General features: G+C 46.0%; 1 protein-coding gene across 3 annotated transcripts in view; it reads right to left on the bottom strand.

The window, feature by feature from the left end:
- Positions 1 to 19,138, bottom strand: part of MAP4K1 (mitogen-activated protein kinase kinase kinase kinase 1) — a 250,064-nt gene that overhangs the window by 4,427 nt on the left and 226,499 nt on the right. For all 3 annotated transcript variants that reach the window (XM_077480613.1, XM_077480595.1, XM_077480604.1), the window contains 2 exons: positions 4,314 to 4,382; positions 256 to 345 (listed from right to left, as the gene is read on the bottom strand). In XM_077480613.1, the coding sequence (XP_077336739.1) occupies positions 256 to 345; positions 4,314 to 4,382 (159 nt within the window). The remainder of the gene's footprint in view (positions 1 to 255; positions 346 to 4,313; positions 4,383 to 19,138) is intronic.

Below are 19,138 nucleotides of genomic sequence, written 5' to 3'. Positions count from 1 at the left end.
TTACCTGTAGGTCAAAGTGGTTTGTAAGGGTTTACAACCACTTTAAACACTTTCTGCAATAAATGCCTCTAATTTGTATACGATACTCAGGAGACATCCAGGGTACATTATAGCATGCAAGACATTTTAAAGTTTAAGAAAATCACATCACTGTAGAGGAGAAGTTTGAGTTATTTTTTTTCTTTTTAGCAAAAGTGTAGTTTACTGTTAAATTAAAGAAACAGCTAAGGTTGTAGGAAAATAACCCATACTCACCTACTGAGTCCACTGGAAAAGTGAAAAAGATATTCGGGACACAAGATGTGTGTAGGGGTTCACCATGGTGATCCACCACATTTAGTGTGTCTAGGGGAAAAAAAAAAGTCATCAACATTTGTGGATGGAGTAGAGAATACAGGTTCAAATACAATGTTAACCAGCACGTAACAGCCTGTGTTTAAAGTTGTATTAAAGTTGGTTATTGTCAGGGCTGGGCTCAGCCCTTCATTCTCTGAGCTGGCTGCTCAGCTTTTGGCTATGTGCAAAATTCTATCTCGCCAGAATGACTCGCCTATTGATGATATCCTGCTAGTCAGTCCTGCCTTCTTAAGCTGTCCAGCCCAGATAGTCTCTGTGATGTTGACCAAGGCGAAGGCAGAGATCATCTCCTGTGGTCCTGTTAAAGACTTTCTTGCCTGACGTTCTTTCTGGCTCCAGATTCTGCTTGCTGTTCCACTACTGATCTCTGGCTTCCTGACTTGTCTGACTATAAGTTCCGGTTACTATGGCTATGTTTTGACTACGTTTGTTCTATTTACTTTTATTATTAAACAAATGTGATTTAACTGTACTTCTGTCTGATTCATGGTTTCTGACAGTTATTTTTAGAAGAAAAAAACAAAAAAATGCTATGCTTATCTGCTCTGTGTAATGATTTTTGCACAGAGCAGCCTTCTCTGGTCCCCCGATGACGCTCCTGGTTCATCCCCCTTGACCAGTGCCCCCAATAGCAATCCGCCTTCTATGGGAACACTGGCGCATGCTCGCTCCTAAGCCCTGCTCTATGTGTCCATAACACACACACACAACATGGCCCCGCCCCCTGCTCTCTCATTAACAACAGTGGGAGCCAATGGTTCCCGCTGCTGTCTCAGCCAATGAGGAAAGGGAGTCCTTGGACAGCCGAGGCTCTTGTGCACACTACTAGATCGAGCGGAGGCAATGGGGGGGGAGCATAGAATGCATAAAAAATAACTTCAGCCTTTACAACCACTTTAAGGAGGACTATCATTAAACACTTACAAAAGTCACTAGCCACTACCACAATGGCCAAGTACTCTCATGAACACATCTATAACTAGTTAACCCACACTGCCCAGCCAAGCAAGTGAGCATGGCTCCAGCAGGGAGATGTAGAGGCATGTGCGGTGGGGTAGTGTTAAAAAAAAAAAAAAGTAGCCAAAGCCTAACCCTTGCCACATGCTGGAGAGAACCCTTGCTCTCTGTGTGGAAGCAGTGGTCTCTCTGTACAAGTCTGCAAATTACTGCACTTTGGATGACCCTACATGAGTCATCTTTTGCTCTGACTCAGCGGGGACATGCCGAGAGAGCGAGGGCCCTTCGCTGTAGCATGCTGGCTGGGGACAGGCTTTTCTACCCAGGTTGTGGCAGCTTTCTAAAGAAACAAAACTATATAAGGTGCTAAACACTTTTCGTTTTGATGTACCTAGAATACAGTATATTTAGCCAATTTAACCACTTCAGCTATGGAAGGTTTTACCCCCTCCCTGACAAGGCTGTTTTTTGCGATACGGCACTGCATTGCTTTAACTGACAATTGTGCAGTCGTGTGACACTGTACCCAAATACAATTTGTGTCCTTTTTTCCCCACAAATAGAGCTTTCTTCTGGTGGTATTTGATCACCTCTGCAGTTTTTATTTTTTGTGCTATAAACAAATGAAGACCGTCAACTTTGAAAATAAAAAACAAACAATATTTTTTACTTTTTGCTATAAAACACACTCAATAAAAAAAAAAATTAATAAAAATGTCTTCATCAATTTAGGCCAATATGTATTCTGCGACATATTTGTGGTTAAAAAAAATAAAAATCTCAATAAGGGTATATTGATTGGTTTGCGCAAAAGTTATAGTATCTACAAACTACGGGATAGATTTATGGACTTTTTTTTATGATTTTTACTAGTAATGGCGGCGATCAGTGATTTTTATCAGGACTGCAACATTGTGGCAGACAAATCTGACAGGAAGTAACACTAATACAGTGATCAGGGCTAAAAAATGCACAGTCACTGTACTAATGACACTGGCAGGGAAGGGGTTAACATCGGGGGTGATCAAAGGGTTAACTGTGTTCCCTATGAGCGTGTAACTGTGGGGGAGGTACTTAACTGAAGAAATACAGAGATCAGTGTTCCTGCTTAGCAGAAACACAAGATCTCTGTCTTACTAGCAGAACGGCAGTCTGCCTTGTTTAGACTCCTGTTCTGCCTCTCTATGAATGTCTGTTTGACCTGCTGATTGGCTACGGCTGTGTCCAATCACAGCGAGAATGGGTCTCCAGGGGCACGCCTGCCCCAGACCCCGAAGAAGGAATCAAGTACAGGTATGGGATTTTTCGCTCAAGGGCCACCCTGCTGCAGTAAATGTGCGTGGGGTGGTCCTTAACCACTTCCCACCCGGAGCCGTCTACTCCTGATAGGCCGTTCAGGAACGTCCTTCAGAAGTAGCGGGATCGCGCGCGCGCGTGCCCACGCAGCGGCGCGATCCCGATGTGCTCGTGTCACCCGGACACGGCACATCTCAGATCGGCAGGAGGGCTCTGTGATTGGCCCTCCTGATCACATGACGGCCGTGTCCAATCACGGCCGTCATGTGATGTAAACAAACAGCCGGTTGCTAGGCAATCGGCTCTCCTCTCCTCACACGGAAGTCATCGCTGAGGAGAGGAGAGCAGAACGCTGCAGCCGGCTGATGATCAGTGAGTATGAGCTGCTTTTTACTCACTGATCATCAGTCTAGTGTCAACACACAACACACCACACAGTACAAACACAGTCCCCACATATGTCCCCAAAACACACATGTCCCCAAAACATACATGTCCCCAAATAATAACACATGTCCCTAATAATAAAAACATGTCCCCCACATATGTCCCACTAAAATCACATGTCCCAACGATTATCTGCACACATATGTACATGATCACCTGCACACATATGTACATGATCATTTGCGTACATATGTCCCTGATCACACAAACCAATTATTATACACTTAACGGAATTTTTTTTACCAAAAACATGTAGCAGAATACATTTTGGCTTAAATTTATGACAAAATTTGATTTTATTGGATTTCTTTTCAAATAGAAAAAAGAAAATATTGTTTTTTTTCCAAATTTCCGCTTTTTTTGCGCTTATATCGCAAAAAATAAAAAACGGAGTCGTGAATAAATAACACCAAAATAAAGCTCTATTTATGCGAACAAAATGATAACCATTTCATTTGGGTACAGTGTAGCATGACCGCGCAATTGTTTTTGAAAGCACTAGAGCGATGAAAGCTGAAAATTGGGCTGGGAAGGAAGGGGGTGAAAGTGCCCTGTATTGTAGTGGTTAAGTGGTTAAACAAAATTAAATTGGACTTTAATGTAACAAAGCATAAAATAGTTAGCTGGTCCCTAGAATATACCCATTAATGGTGGTGCAATTCAGAGAACACTTTGTATTTTCGCAATGAATGCAAAGTGTTTTCTAATTGGACAAGATGGAGAGCTGGGGGTCCCACAGGTATGGCACTTACCCTACGCTGGTCCAACTATGCAAAATATCCATACTTAAAGTGGTTGTAAACCCTTACATATACCCAGTGAAGTGACTGGCCTCGGGTAATACACAGAGATGAAACAAAACCTCCTACATAAGTTGCACCTGTTCTCTACAGCCGTTCAAAATACTGAGTTAAAGAAAAAGGGGGCGGAGAGCTGAAGTTACACTCTGCAGAGCTCAGTGATGAGAGCTTGGACAGTTGATTGGAGGGAAGGGACACACCCCCTTGCACACAGGAATAGACCAGAGGCTGTCAATCAGCTGGGAGGTCCCTCCCCTGTCACCATTTTTCTCTGGGTGGCAGGAAAAGTTGTCAGAAATTATTCATGATGATAGCAGACAAACATGACACTTGGCTTAATAAAGTACACACTATAGAGGGATATTCTTTGTTCATATTTCATGTCTGATGTTTAAAAACCACTTTAAAATTCAGCTATAACTATGGTAGTAATGACCAAATGTAAAGTAGACTTACTGTTTATGAGTACCAAGAATTGGTCACAGCCAATCTGAGCCACCTGTATTTGGCCTGAACATGAGCCCACTGATGAGAAAACACAAAATATTATGTGAATTAAAGCTCAACTCCAGCCTTCCCTTCATTTTCAAAAGTAAGGTATGTAAAGAAAATGTTAAGGTTTTATTTAAAAAGACAGTTCAATGTGAAGCAAGATAAACTTGAAATTGTTCCTTAAAATTCTACACTAAAGCCCAGGGCCGCTGATAGGGCAGTACAGCCAGCCCTGTTGTACTGGGCCCAGCCCCCATCAGCTCCACAGGGGGGCCCGGGCAAATTTACAGTTAATTTATGCAAATTAAAATTTCAAAACCATTCCCCCGCTATTACTTGCTGAGCGAAGGGGGTTTCTAACATTTTCCTGGGCCCTATCTGGTCTACAGATAGGCCTAGGAGATGAGCGCAGCGTTCGGACTATTTTTCCTTTTTCGGGCGCATGTACATGAAGCCGTCCCGCACATTATTCTGTTAGCTAATTAGTCCCGGCTGCCGCTGCCCACTGCCTTCCCTGGCGGAGTGATACTACGAGGCTCCGCCTCTCATTTTCCTTTGCTGACTGCTGAGACTCAGGCAAGGCGACAGGCGGCTCAGTGGATGAAAGAGATAGGCTGCAATGATGGGAGCAAGAACCTGGGGGGTCACATGCACTGCACACAGTGAGTGGAGCACAGAAGTTGAATCCTTCACTGCGTCTCACTTAGGTACAGCATAGCAGGTCATGATTATCAGCATTATGACACTCATGCAGGCAGCACAGTCAGCATGTGTTCAGTCAAGGATCTGTTACAGTGTGTCCTATTGCTGTTTGGTGCTTACTTTGTTATGGCTGTATTGGGTTATAGTTACTGTACACACGGTACAGCCATAAGTTAACAAAGTCAGCACCCAAAAGCCAAGTGACACTGTGAGATCCATGACAGAGCACATGCTGACTGTGCTACCTGCGCATTTTTCATAATATGTGATAATCATAGGACGCAGTGTGATGTTACTTTACACTTGCATTTGGGAGGGGGGCAGTAAACATGTGCCCCCCCAATCACCCCCTTTAACCGCTTCCTGTCCAGCAACATACTGGTACATTGCTGGATTGGAAGGGTGATATCTTTGTCATCGCTGCAGCAATGATCAAGATATCATTTTTTAGCCACGACGAGTCTGCACAAAGTAAAAGTAATCCTAGTGGCTAAGAAGCCCCTGGATTACTTTTACAGGCAGTGGAAGGGGGTTCCACCACTGTCCCTCCATCACCTTTATTGGGCTCTCCCGTGCCAACAGGGGTCCCATTAAAGATGTGAGCAGCAACATCTAGTTCCTGGGACACAGTATGCATGCATATGTAAACAGTGACAAATCTGCAGAGGTTGGGTCAGGGAAGGAGCCTGGGGAGGGGTCAAGGGTGGGTTTAAAAGGGGCCCCATCGGGTAGACTGTACAGGGCCCCATGATTTCTAACAGCAGCCCTGCTAAAGCCAACTATAGACATTAGAGTTTGAGTGTACAATTTTTTTTTTTTTTAGATCTGCTACTACTAAAAATTCAACTGATTGTTTAGGCATTTCCTCACATTACAAAGTTTTGGTCATTATACACAAATTGTGACATGTATGACCAACTTAAAACTGTGAACAAAGTTCTGAAATGAATGAAAGTGTTGTGGAAAAATGCAGAACACAGTCAATATGCTCTACTGTTTACATTTTAAGTATATAGTTATACTGTTTTCACCATCTATGCAAACCTTTTTACCCAGAGGAACCCCTAAAACAAATTTCAGGTCCCAGGAAACACTTAATAAGGCCAAATCATTAGTGGTAATGAAAAAATATTCCTTATATTGGTGGTCAGTAGGAAGAATGCAATCCTTACAGACAGCTAAAAATATAATGTTCATGATGGAACTATGCAGGCATGATCAAATGGGATATCAATTAACCCCAGCTCAAGGAACCTCAGGCAACCTCTTGAGGAGCAAAGGGGACAGACTATAAGACCCCTTTCACACTGGGGCGTTTTTCAAGCCCTTTGCGTTAAAAAAAAAGCGACTGTAAAGCGCTTGAAAGAAGCCTCATCTGCAGTCCCAATGTGAAAGCCCGAGTGCTTTAAGAACCCTTTCACAATGTCAGCGCCCGCAAAAACGCTCGTAAAGCGCCGCTTAAACTATCAGCGCTTTTCGAGCGTTATTGGGGCGCTTTTAACCCCTGCTAGTGGCCAAATAAAGGGTTAAAAGCGCCCACAAAACGCTGCTGCCAATAGCGCTTTTCAGGCGTTTTACAGGTGCTTCCCATTGATTTCAATGGGAAGGGGCGCTTTAGGAGCGTTGTATTCATCGCTCCAAAAGCGCTGCAAAGAAGCTGCTTGCAGGACTTTTTTTGACGCCCTGCCAGCGCAGCGCCTCAGTGTGAAAGCACTCGGGCTTTTACATTGGGATTGCAGTTGCAGCTTCTTTCAGGCGCTTTTTTTAACGCTAAAGCGCATGAAAAACGCTTGAAAAACACCCCAGTGTGAAAGGGATCTCAGTGTGAAAGCACTCTGGCTTTTACATTGGGATTGCAGTTGCGGCTTCTTTCAGGCGCTTTTTTTAACGCTAAAGCACATGAAAAACGCCTGAAAAACGCCCCAGTGTGAAAGGGGTCTAACAGGGTTATGTACACCTAGAAATCTCAATTCCTGTGGACTTCCAAAAGACAAATTCATTGCTCAGCCATAACAACCTCATAAACTAAGCTAACCCAAATTCTCCCAAATAATCAAGTTTACATGTCCACACATTATGGTTATTACTTCATAATTGAGGGGGTAAAGGGGCTAAGGGGACTATATTCTGACTACTATGCATATGCCTGTAAAGGTTGGAATGTCTCCTTGGGTTAGTTGACTCTTTAGCCCTTAATAGGGCTATGCGTACTTTATTGGGTCTCTTATTATTTTATGCCAGGAAGGCGATAGTGCTCAAGTGGAAATCAGCCACAGGCCCCCTACCTTGTCCTTCTGGAAGCGTCTAATCAATAGGGTTGTACCCCTATACAAAGCTACCCGTTTGTCTCTGGGTTGCCCTAAAAAAAATTGAGACAGTCTGGCACTTGTGGACAGACTCAGACTATACATGTGACAAACAGACGTCCATGGACTGAATCTATTCCTTTGCAGCAACTCACGCTTCATTCCATCGGGTATAACTCCAACTATGAGTAAATGTCCTCCTGATGTATCATTCTCTTGGTTAGGGTTGAGCTTGGTGTTCAAGTCGAACGCATGTTCGACTCGAACACCGGCTGTTCGCCTGTTCGGCGAAGCCAGAACTCTGTGGGCCGTTCGCGCCAAATTCGTGTGGTGCTCACGACCCACAATGCACTGCGCCTTCGCAGTGCATTGTTGGCTCATGATTCACAGCATGGTTCCAGCAACCATCACCAGCATCTGATTTACATGGTGCAGGAATACCTAGGGGCAAGGTCAGACTTGGACACCTTTCCCACCGAAAATCCTCTGGCTTACTGGGTGTTGAGGATGGATCAGAGCTTGCACAGTATGCAATTGAACTACTGGCTTGTACTGCATCCACGTTCTTTCGGAACGCACCTTCAGTGCTGCTGGTGGCTTTGTAATCGATCACAGGGTGCGCCTGTCCACCGACTCAGTTGATCAACTGACCTTCATAAAGATTAATCAGTCTTGGATCACCACCAGCTACCAAGCACCTGAAGCTGATGTAACCAAATAATTTTTTGGGAAATTTCACATCCCTTCAAGACTGCGTATGCTGATGCTGAGTGACTGTCCTGTTATGTTGCTTACTATCCTCTTCCTCCTCAATGACCCCGCTGATATCTTGGAAGAACATTTTTGGTTCTGGGTGATGCAACCAGCCCAATTTTTCAGCTCCTGTTTAACAGGGGCGTGTAATACAATTTTCAATGCAATGCTTAGCAGCAGGGCTCATTCCTGCACTCCAACTAGAGTATCTAGGAAAGGTTGCAGTGTCGTGGCACCAGCAAGCAGTGCCACCAGCCCAATTTTTCAGCCCCTGTTTAACAGGGGCATGTAATTACAAATCTTGATATAATATTTGACAGCAGGGCCCGTTCCTGCGCCCACCAAGAGTAACTGTGAGGACTTATAGTGTTGTGGCACCAGCACCACCACCAAAAGGCCCAGTTTTTCTACCACTGTTCAACAATGGAATGTAATTACAGTTCTTGATATAATCGTTCACAGCAGGATGCTCTAGCGCCCCCCAAGAGTCACTTTGAGGGCTTACAGTGTTGTGGCAACACCAACACCTTAGGCCCCCATTTCTGCAGAGCATATAGGGCAGGCCCCTACTTTCAAACACCCAACTTACAAACGTCTCCTACTTGCAAACGGAAGGAGACAACAGGAAGTGAGATGAAAAAAGACGGATGGCAAAAAAAATTATACAGGGGTGATAACCCTTCCCTATGTTTTCCAAAAATCTTAAAAACTGATTTTTTGACTGGAGCTACACTTTAAAAATGTACCAGTTCAAAATTACAAACAGATTCTACTTAACACAACAAACCTACACAGTCCCTGTCTTGTTTGCACCGCCTGTATACTGCTGTTCTGAGTATATAGTTCCTGGGGGCCCCACCCTTTTCCTTTTTTTGATATGGGTACGGGGTTCCCCTTAATATCCGTACAAGACCCAAAAGGGCTGGTAATGGGCAGGGGGGGCTACCCATGCCATTTTTCTCAATGATTTTCATCCATGTTGCCAGAACCAGATATTACATTAAAACCGCAAGCAGTTTTAAATTACTTTTTTTTCCGTTAAATGTCAATTTATGCAGGGACTGTTCTAAACACGGGAAACACGTGCCACTTCACAGGCATACTATAGACACCCCCAGGCACGATATTTAAAGGAATATTTCACTTTTTTTTCACTTTAATCATCATTAAAATCAGTGCTCCCGAAAAAACTGCCATTTAAAAAAAAAAAATTGGCATTGACCCATGTCCCCTGGGGCAGGAGCCAGGTCCCCAAACCCTTTTTAGGACAGTATCTTGCATATTAGACATTAAAATTAGCACTTTTTATTTTGAACGTTCGAGTCCCATAGACTTCAACGGGGTTCTAAAGTACGCACAAATTTTCGGTCCATTCTGGTGTGAACCGAATCGGGGGGTGTTCGGCTCATCCCTACTCTTGGTTGAGAGGGAGTAGGAACCTCCTTGTAATTCCTTGTAATCCTTGAAATTAATTATTAGAATTGCTGAGCACAGTGTAAGGAATGTTTTGTTCTTTGTATTTGATAAGTTGTATTTTTACATGTATTGATTCCCCCCCCCCCCCCCCAATCTCCTCTTCTCAAGAGAATAAATTCAGTTCCTTTAATCTTTCCTCGTGTATTGTATTTCTATGTATTGCCTCACATTCACCAACTAGCTCTAGATGGCCCAGACAGTTCTTCCTTCAGACCTTGTATAATTAAGGGCCATGGAATTGCTCTTAAAGTTTTTGCTAGGTCTTGAATGCATAAACCAGGGGGGCGTGGCCTGACCTCGGGAGAGAATGGCTGCCTAAGAGCTGAGCTCCTGCCGCGATCCAGCCCGTTTGCCTACACGGACGCGTGACACTGCTACACAGCACCGGAGACGATGGGCACAGCATCCCGGACCTCATCGACATCCCGCTCCCGCTCACCGAGGCGGCAACGAGGTACCCTCAGCCAGACCTTGCCCGACATGTTCCGCTCTCAGCGGGACAACATGGCGGCTTCCCGCGTCACGCTCACACAGGCCCCGCTCTCCTCACCGCCGAGGGCTCCACATAGCGGGGGGATATCTGATCAGGGATCCCTCCTGAGCGCAGAACAACACCCGAGCCTGCTAGATTTGAGGGCAGTGGCGGCGGACATAAAAGAGACTCTCTCTGCGGCCATAGCGGACCTGAGGCTAGACATACGCGCCATTGCGGACCGGGTGCAAGATGTAGAGCAGAAAACGCTGCAGCATGACAATGTCCTCCGAAAGGTCACCCATACACTTGATGCCCACACCCTTCAATTGAGAGACCTCCAACGCCATCAGGAGGATTTAGATAACAGAGGGAGGAGACACAACATACGGGTGAGAGGCCTACCAGAATCAGTGGATTCGGACCAACTTGAGGCAACGGTTGTGGGCCTGTTTAATGATCTCCTTGACAGACCAGCGCAGACACCGGTGGCTATTGAGAGAATACACAGGGCGTTGCGGCCCAAGGGTCGTGAAACAGACCCCCCACGAGATGTAGTCTGCTACCATCCACATCTACCAAGATTTATCTGGAATCACGCTTCAACACCGCAGGGATCTGAGGCCATTACTTGATGCTCTGCGGGCCAAAGGTTTACAGTACAAGTGGAAGTTCCCTTTTGGTTTAGCGGCCTCGTATCAAGGCCGCACGGCGGTACTGCGTGTCCCTGAGGAATTACCGTTTTTCTGTGCCACTTTAGACATTCCGCAGGTAGATGTGCCCAGCTGGTATGCAGCATTTCGTCCCAGACCTCCACCCAGCAGAGAGAGAGGCCGAGAGGAGCAGATGGATGCCCAACCCAGCAGGTACCGCAGGCACCGGTCAGTTTCACGGAACAGAAACCACCCTACAAAGGCGAGATTCTCGCAACGGGCATAGCCCCTCTGCTTCGCCACGTTCCCGCAGGGCACGGCGGGATCGGGAGGAATACCGCAGACATTCACCGGAACTGTGAAAGAAACACACAGATAAGTGAATTCATTCTTCCACCTTTTTCCTTTGGATCTGCAAACCTTCTCATCAGTTTCTTTTTTCTCTTTTTGTTTGTTGTTCATACCTTTTGCGAATATGCACTCGTTGATCTCTGAGCCCCTACAATTTTTAAGGGGAACGGACATATTTGGCCTTGTTTGCAGCATGTCTAAGCTGAGCTCACACAGCTTTATACAAACATTAAGGTACCAAGGCTGTGACAGAAGTCGAAGACATTAATACAAGTTTACCCATGTACTGTATCGCTATTGGTATTATCTTGCACGTCCCTGTAGAACTATAAAGCTTTCAGGGGTAGGGGAAGTGTGAATGGAAGCAGGAGGGGACATGCCGGAGTGCTTTTAAGGCAAGGTATTAGGCTCCAAAATTAGACTAATGATCCTCGGTGATGACACTTTTGTTTACCTCATTAGACTTACACGAGAGGAGGGATGGAAAGTTTCATGTAACAGGGATCCTTAATCCCCTTCCTCCCCCTTCATATCCTTTCCGCGTACATGCTCGGTTGCTGACAACACCCGATAAGTCTACTCTCCTGGCATGCCCTCTCCGGCTAGGGATGTTAGCCATAGAAATAGAAGGGACATTAGTTTGCAAAGATTGTGTTCTTCAGATTTTTCATTCATGATACCCTAGCACGCTTAGAACAGCCCTTGGGCCCCTGGGATGTCGCAAGAAACGTAGTAGGCTGCCCTGCGCTCATGAATGTGGGTATTTCTACTTGTGCGGTCGACCTATTGTCGCACCGGAGTTTTGGTTTGTTCGCCTCGACAGTACTTCAGGGGGAGTGGGGGACGCGGTTTCGGATCAGCGTTTCACAATGGAGCAGGTAGGATTCATGCAAATGGGGCTGCATGAGTCAAGCATTCATGAGAAATTCCTGCATTGAAACCTGAGCCCTCGTCTTTGGGCAAACTCCGTGTACGGAGGGGGGCCCAAGGGGGAGTACACATGTATATGATACCTGCAGTTGTGGGGAGATGCACTCCATGGGAGGCAATTTTAGTTATTCTTTAGTTTCAGTTTAATATTTCTTTGTAAGATGCTTATCCGAACCGATAGCCTGTTATGCCCACTGTCTAATGGTTACCCAATCTTAACCATTGTCACCACCTGTTTACAGTCGATCGTGGTCTCTTTCCCTCATCTAGCTCCTTTATTTCATGTAGCTCGGGCAACATATGGCAGCAGCCACTGTTAAAAGGTATCTAGTAGGGATTTATGGTTTATAGTTTTGAGTTTCTAATGTTATGTTATTGTGAGGCAAGAAGGTACATCTCACATTGCATCCGTGTGGTTACCTGATGCTTATTTTGCAGGTGTCATGCCTCCGTTTTATATCCTAGATTTATAAGCCTTCTAAGGGGCTGGACGTCGGCGTCCTACCCAGATAACTGTTTCCAGACTCTTCCGAGGATTCTGGTTCAACCCCATCACGGTGACTTAGACTGAGGGGCCCTTTCGATAGCAGGGCTCCTGCGGTCTCGGCACCGTAACTTTAGTGGCACCGGTACTCCTGGGAAGGAGCAGGTCTTCTATCCCTACGGTTGCCGTTGGGTAGTCTATTTGACACCCATCCTACCCACTCCTTCCTATCCCCTCACAACCCCTCCCTCTCCTTCCCCTTCCCCCTTGAATTTAACGCTCTAACCTTGCGTACCTAGGCACCAGTCACACGTGATGCATCCCGCTCACAATACTACCGCTTCACCACAGGTCAGGCTGTACTCACTCAACACTAAAGGGCTTAATACACCAGAAAAAAGGTTGCAACTGTTGCTCCTCCTAAGAAAGGCTAAAGCGGATGTGGTCTTTCTTCAAGAGACACACTTTAAAACGGACAAAACCCCCACATTTCGCTCCCCCCAGTATCCTACAGAGTTTCATGCCACCAACCCATCCTAGAAGACCAAGGGAGTTTCGATCCTCATCTCCAAAAACTGTCCCATCCAAGTAGAGGACACGCTCATTGACATAGAGTCCCGTTACATTTTTCTGAAGGGGAAGCTATTTGGCCGAGATCTCACGTTAGCAAATCTATATGCCCCAAACAAAAATCAAGTGCCCTTCTTCAGAAACACTATGCGAATACTTACCTCCTTTTTTAAAGGCATGTTGGTGGTTGGGGGGGATTTCAACCTTGCCCTGTCCCCCACACTAGTTTCCTCTTCAGGTTCCTCCTCAATAGGGATGAGCTTCATGTTCGAGTCGAACGTACGTTCGACTCGAACATTGGCTGTTCGTGCGTTCGGCGAATTCCGAAAGTTTTGGCCGTTCGCGTCAAAATTCGAGTGACGCGCGCGCGGACCATAATGCACTGCGTTGGCGCAGTGCATTGCTGCCCGATGATTGGCCAAGCATGCACTGTGACCCCGCATGCTTGGCCAATCGCAGCGCCGGCAGCGAGGAGAGCCATGATTGGCCACAGGCATCCTGCCTGTGGCCAATCATAGCTCAGGCTGTGTAGTGCACGCCCCACACTATACAAGGCCGCCTTTGAGGCGGCTTCGTGTAGTGTGTTACTTAGCATCTGAAGCAGTGGGTGTTCTGTGTACCTTCAACACAGTACACACCAATCGTTTTTGGCTGATTTCCTATCTTGCTGCTGTGTAGTGGTTGTTGTCTGTGCCCTGACTGCAGTATACACCACTATATTCACCTCACCTATATAGCTAGTGATCTAGCTTTAACCACTTAACAACTGCCCATTGCCGATTAACGGCTTCAGGGCGGTTGTTTAACTCTGAGAGGCCGTTAATTAACGGCCTCCCAGAATTCTGCTCTCGCGTGCCCCGAGGTGTGCGCACTCGAGAGCATCCGTGACCGCCGGGTCCACAGGACCCGGCGCATCACGGATCACGGTAAACGGCCGCTCATAGCGGCCGTTTACCACGTGATTGCTCGGTCAAATGACGGAAGTGATCACTTGGAAACAAACCGGCGTCATGTTATGACGCCGGTTCCTCCCTCCCCTCTCTGTACCGATCGGTACAGCGGAGGGGAAAGAGATCGGTGTCAGCAGCGATGTGGGCTGCATCTGCAGTGCCCACATCGCTGCTCACCGAATTTAACCCCTCAATTCCCTGCCAATACTCTGCAATACCAGTGCATACTCTGCAGTACCCTGCCATTACTCTGCAGTACCCCGCCATTACTCTGCAGTACCCCGCCATTACTCTGCAGTACCCCGCTATTACTCTGCAGTACCCCGCCATTACTCTGCAGTGCAGTACCCTGCCATTACTCTGCAGTACCCCGCCATTACTCTGCAGTACCCCGCCATTACTCTGCAGTACCCCGCTATTACTCTGCAGTACCCCGCCATTACTCTGCAGTGCAGTACCCTGCCATTACTCTGCAGTACCCTGCCATTACTCTGCAGTACCCCCCATTACTCTGCAGTACCCCCAATACTCTGCAGTACCCTGCCATTACTCTGTAGTACCCCCCAATACTCTGCAGTACCCTGCTATTACTCTGTAGTACCCCGCCAATACTCTGTAATACCCTGCCATAAATTGCCATACCCAGCCATACTCAGAGATACCCAGCCATACTCGGTGATACCCTGAAATACCCAGCCATAGACGCCCCCCACCCCTCACCGCCCTCCGGTGCTTCTACCAACTCGCCAGTACGATCAAAGCCAGAATCTTTTTTTTTATTTTTTATTTCAGGCTTCCCAGCCTAGAGGTGAGATGTGGGGTCATATTGACCCCCCAGATTTCACTGTAAAGAGGACCTGTCAACCCATATTCCTATTACAAGGGATGTTTACATTTCTTGTAATAGGAATAAAAGTGATCAAAAATATATTTTTGGGGAAAAAAATGTCAAACTAAAATAAATAAAGTAAAATGAACAATAAAAAAATAAAATAAAAATTAAAGCGCCCATGTCCCCATGTGCTCGCATGTGCCACACATGTGAGGTATCGCCGAGAATGTTAGAGCGAGAGCAATAATTCTAGTCCTAGACCTCCTCTGCAACTCAAAACATGTAACCAGTAAAAAAAAAATTAAAGCGTAGCCTATGGGGATTTTTTAAGTAGCGACGTTTGGCGCCATTCCACGGGCATGTGCAATTTTGAAGAGTGACATGTTTGATATCTATTTACTCAGCATAACTTCATCTTTCACTTTATGCAAACATTGGGCTAACAAGTGGTTAATAATAGAGCTTGCAGTCAGTAGTGTTAGGAGATAGTGCGTGCTGTCTGCGTGCTCTGTACCCAGTACATACCGCTATAATATAGGGCAGGCCCCTACTTTCAAACATCCAACTTACAAACATCTCCTACTTGCAAACGCAAGGAGACAGCAGCAAGTGAGATGAAAAAAGATGGATGACAAAACAAATTATACAGGGCTGATAACCCTTCCCTATGTTTTCCAAAAAGCTTAAAGATAGTTTTTTTGACTGGAGCTACACTTTAAAAATGTACCGGTTGAAAATGACAAACAGATTCAACTCAACACAACAAACCTACACAGTCCCTGTCTTGTTTGCACCGCCTGTATACTGCTGTTCTGAGTATATAGGGCCTGGGGGCCACACGCATTTCCTTTTTTTAATATGGGTACGGGGTTCCCCTTAATATGCGTACAAGACCCAAATAGGCTGGTAATGGGCAGGGAGGGCTACCCATGCCATGTTTCTCAATGATTTTCAACCATATTGCAGGAACCAGATATAACATTAAAACCGCAAGCAGTTTTAAATGGTGTTATTTCCGTTTAATGTCATTTTGTGCAGGGACTGTTCTAAACACGGGAAACACGTGGCACTTCACAGGCATACTACAGACACCCCCCAGGCACCATATTTAAAGGAATATTTCACTTTTTTTTTTCACTTTAATCATCATTAAAATCAGTGTTCCCGCCAAAACTGCAGTTTTTAAAACTTTTTTTTGCAGTGACCCATGTCCCCTGAGGCAGGAGGCAGGTCCCCAAACCCTTTTTAGGACACTATCTTGCATATTAGCCGTTAAAATTAGCACTTTCCAATTCGAACGTTCGAGTCCCATAGACTTCAATGGGGTTCTAACGTTCGTACCGAACGCGGGGGTCGTTCGCAAGTTCTGGTGCGAACCGAACCGGGGGGTGTTCGGCTCATCCCTACTCCTCAATATCATACAGGGCACTACGTGCCATCAAGATGCAACTTTCCACACTGACCCTTCATGATACCTGGCAGACGCCTCATCCGACAGTGAAGGACTTTACTTATTATTCACCCCCACACAACAAATATACAAGGATTGACTACTTCTTCCTGTCACAAGCAAATCTAGAGTCATTGGTAGCAGCTGACATTGGCCCGATGCTGATATCAGATCACCACCCAATAACGGCCACCATCTCCTTTCCCACCCGGCCTACGAAGCCTTATACCTGACGCTTGGACGACTCCCTACTGAGCGATTTGGACATTGTTCACAGACTTAGAACGTGCCTTTTGCAATATTTCAAAGATAACGCGGCGGCGGAAATACACCCTTCCACTAGATGGGCGGCGCACAAATGCGTGATTGGGGGGAACTCATTTCCATGGCGGCGCAGAAAAGGAAGGCTAGGCTTAAAGGTATAGATGAGTTGTCCAAACATATTCATTTTTTAGAACAAAAACATAAGCAGACATTGGCTGAGAGTACGCTAGCCGAACTCTTGCAAGCTAGAGAAGACCTCCTGGAGGAACTGGGTAAACCGATCAGACGTAAGTATGTACTTATGCAAAGGAATTATTATGAATTTGGCAATAAGGCGGGGAAATTATTGGCTAGAGCGATTCAGAAAAAGAAAGCAAGGACGACGATACATTATATCACTGACCCCTCAGGTAACAAAATAAAAACCCCTTCGGGTATTGTTGATCAGTTTAAACAATATTACTCAAAGTTATATAATCTCCCACCCGCCCACCAAGCAGGATCCCAACCTGATAGAAGCCGGTTGATTGCGGACTTCCTGACAGATTACTGCCCTGGACCTATCTCTGCTGAAGCGGCAGCTGACATAGACAGACCGATCTCTGGGGAAGAACTACAGGCGGCTCTGAAACAACTAAAACCGGGTAAGAGCCCAGGCCCTGATGGCCTCTCAACCCTGTATTATAAGACATTCTCTGACACCTTACTCACTCACCTCTTAGACACATTTAATAATCTCCCAAATTCCCCTATAACGCACACGGACCTTTTTGAGGCTCACATCACAGTGATCCCCAAACCAGGGAAGGAAGAATCCTTGGTGACCAACTACAGACCCATCTCACTTATAAACGTTGACATGAAGATCTACGCCAAAATTCTGGCTAATCGCATACTCCCCTTACTCCCTTCATTGATATCCTTAGACCAGGTAGGCTTTGTCCCGGGACGGGAGGCCCGGGATAACACCTTGAAGGCAATAAGCATACATCAGTGGTTGTCCACATCCCGTAAACCAGGCTTTCTCCTCTCGTTGGACGCGGAGAAGGCATTTGACAGGGTGGCGTGGGATTACATGATGGCGACGCTCTGCAAAATGGGTTTTAGAGAACGCACAATGCAATTCATCACTGCCCTATACTCTTCTCCCACGGCCAGAATTAGAGCGAACGGTCACCTGTCGGATGCCTTCTCCCTGTCCAACGGGACCAGACAGGGCTGCCCCTTGTCTCCCCTCATCTTCATCCTTACATTAGAACCAATGTTACGTAAGCTCCGACTGAACGGTGACATTAAGGGGATTCGGATAAACGACAAAGAGTACAAAGTGGCAGCATACGCTGATGATGTGCTTTTGTTCCTAACGGAACCGAACATCACGATACCAAATCTACTCCAGGATCTGGCACTTTTTAAATCAATAGCTAACTTGCAAATTAATTACAATAAATCGAAAGGCCCTTAATATTACTCTTCCTGAAAACGTGCTGACTCATTGCAAATTAAACTTCCCGTTTGGGTGGGAGAGACACGCCTTAACTTATCTGGGAATTCAGCTCCCAACGAAACTATCCGATCTCTACCCTCGAAACTTTTTACCCCTTTTGAATACTATCAGGCAAGACCTGCAAACTTGGAATAAACGCATGATCTCGTGGTTTGGCAGATCCTCGATCCTGAAGATGAACGTTCTCCCCAGGGTCTTGTATCTCATGCAAACCATTCCGATCAAACTACCACAGGCATTTTTCGCCACATACAAAGCTCTCAGCTCTCAATTTATATGGGCCAATAAGCATCCTCGCATAAGGTGGGGAAAAATTACTTTGCCCAAATTGCAAGGCGGATTGGGAGTCCCCGACTTACAAAAGTACAATTGGGCCTGCCAGCTCACTAGAATAGTGGACTGGCATGTTCACAGGTAAGCCAAAGCTTGGGTAGACATAGAAGAGACAGCCACCGGTATCCCGGTCAGACTCCTTCCTTGGTTGGACCCCCCTTCTATCTCACATACGCTTCACTCTCATCCGTTGATAGGGGCGACTTTACACACATGGAGAGCGATACGTCAAAAATTTTAACTTTCCTCTTCTCCTGGCCCACTCTCTCCACTGGAATATAACCCAGACTTTCCTCCAGGCATTTCTCCACGACAACTAATAGACCAGACTCAACAAGATGTCTTAAGAGCCAGATCTTTCTTTGATAGGGGAAATTTAATCCCCTTTCATTCCCTCCCCGAAAAATTCCCGGATAGGTACATTCCCTTCTTCAATTACCTCCAGATAAAGCACTTTCTGTCAAGTACACCTCTCAAGTCACAATGGTATAGAGAACTTACTAGTTTCGAGGAACTATGCAACAGACAGGAACCACAAAGGCATTTAATCTCTGAACTCTACGCACTCCTCTTCCCAGCTGTCAACAGTTTAAATGACCTTGCCAATACCAGATGGGCAGAGGAGCTGAACTTAGAGCTCACACGAGAAGACTGGGAAAACATTTTGCTACATATTCACAAGGGCTCACGAAATGTGTCGGTTCAGGAGAACGGGTATAAACTGTACTCCAGGTGGTACAGAACACCTGACTTGTT

Source organism: Lithobates pipiens, unplaced genomic scaffold (assembly GCF_037356315.1).
Source record: "Lithobates pipiens isolate NorthernLeopardFrog02 unplaced genomic scaffold, aLitPip1_a1.2 Scaffold_1, whole genome shotgun sequence".
Lineage (NCBI taxonomy): Eukaryota > Metazoa > Chordata > Amphibia > Anura > Ranidae > Lithobates > Lithobates pipiens.
Note: the sequence above shows the minus strand (reverse complement) of the source record. Positions and strands in the feature narration are given on the sequence as shown.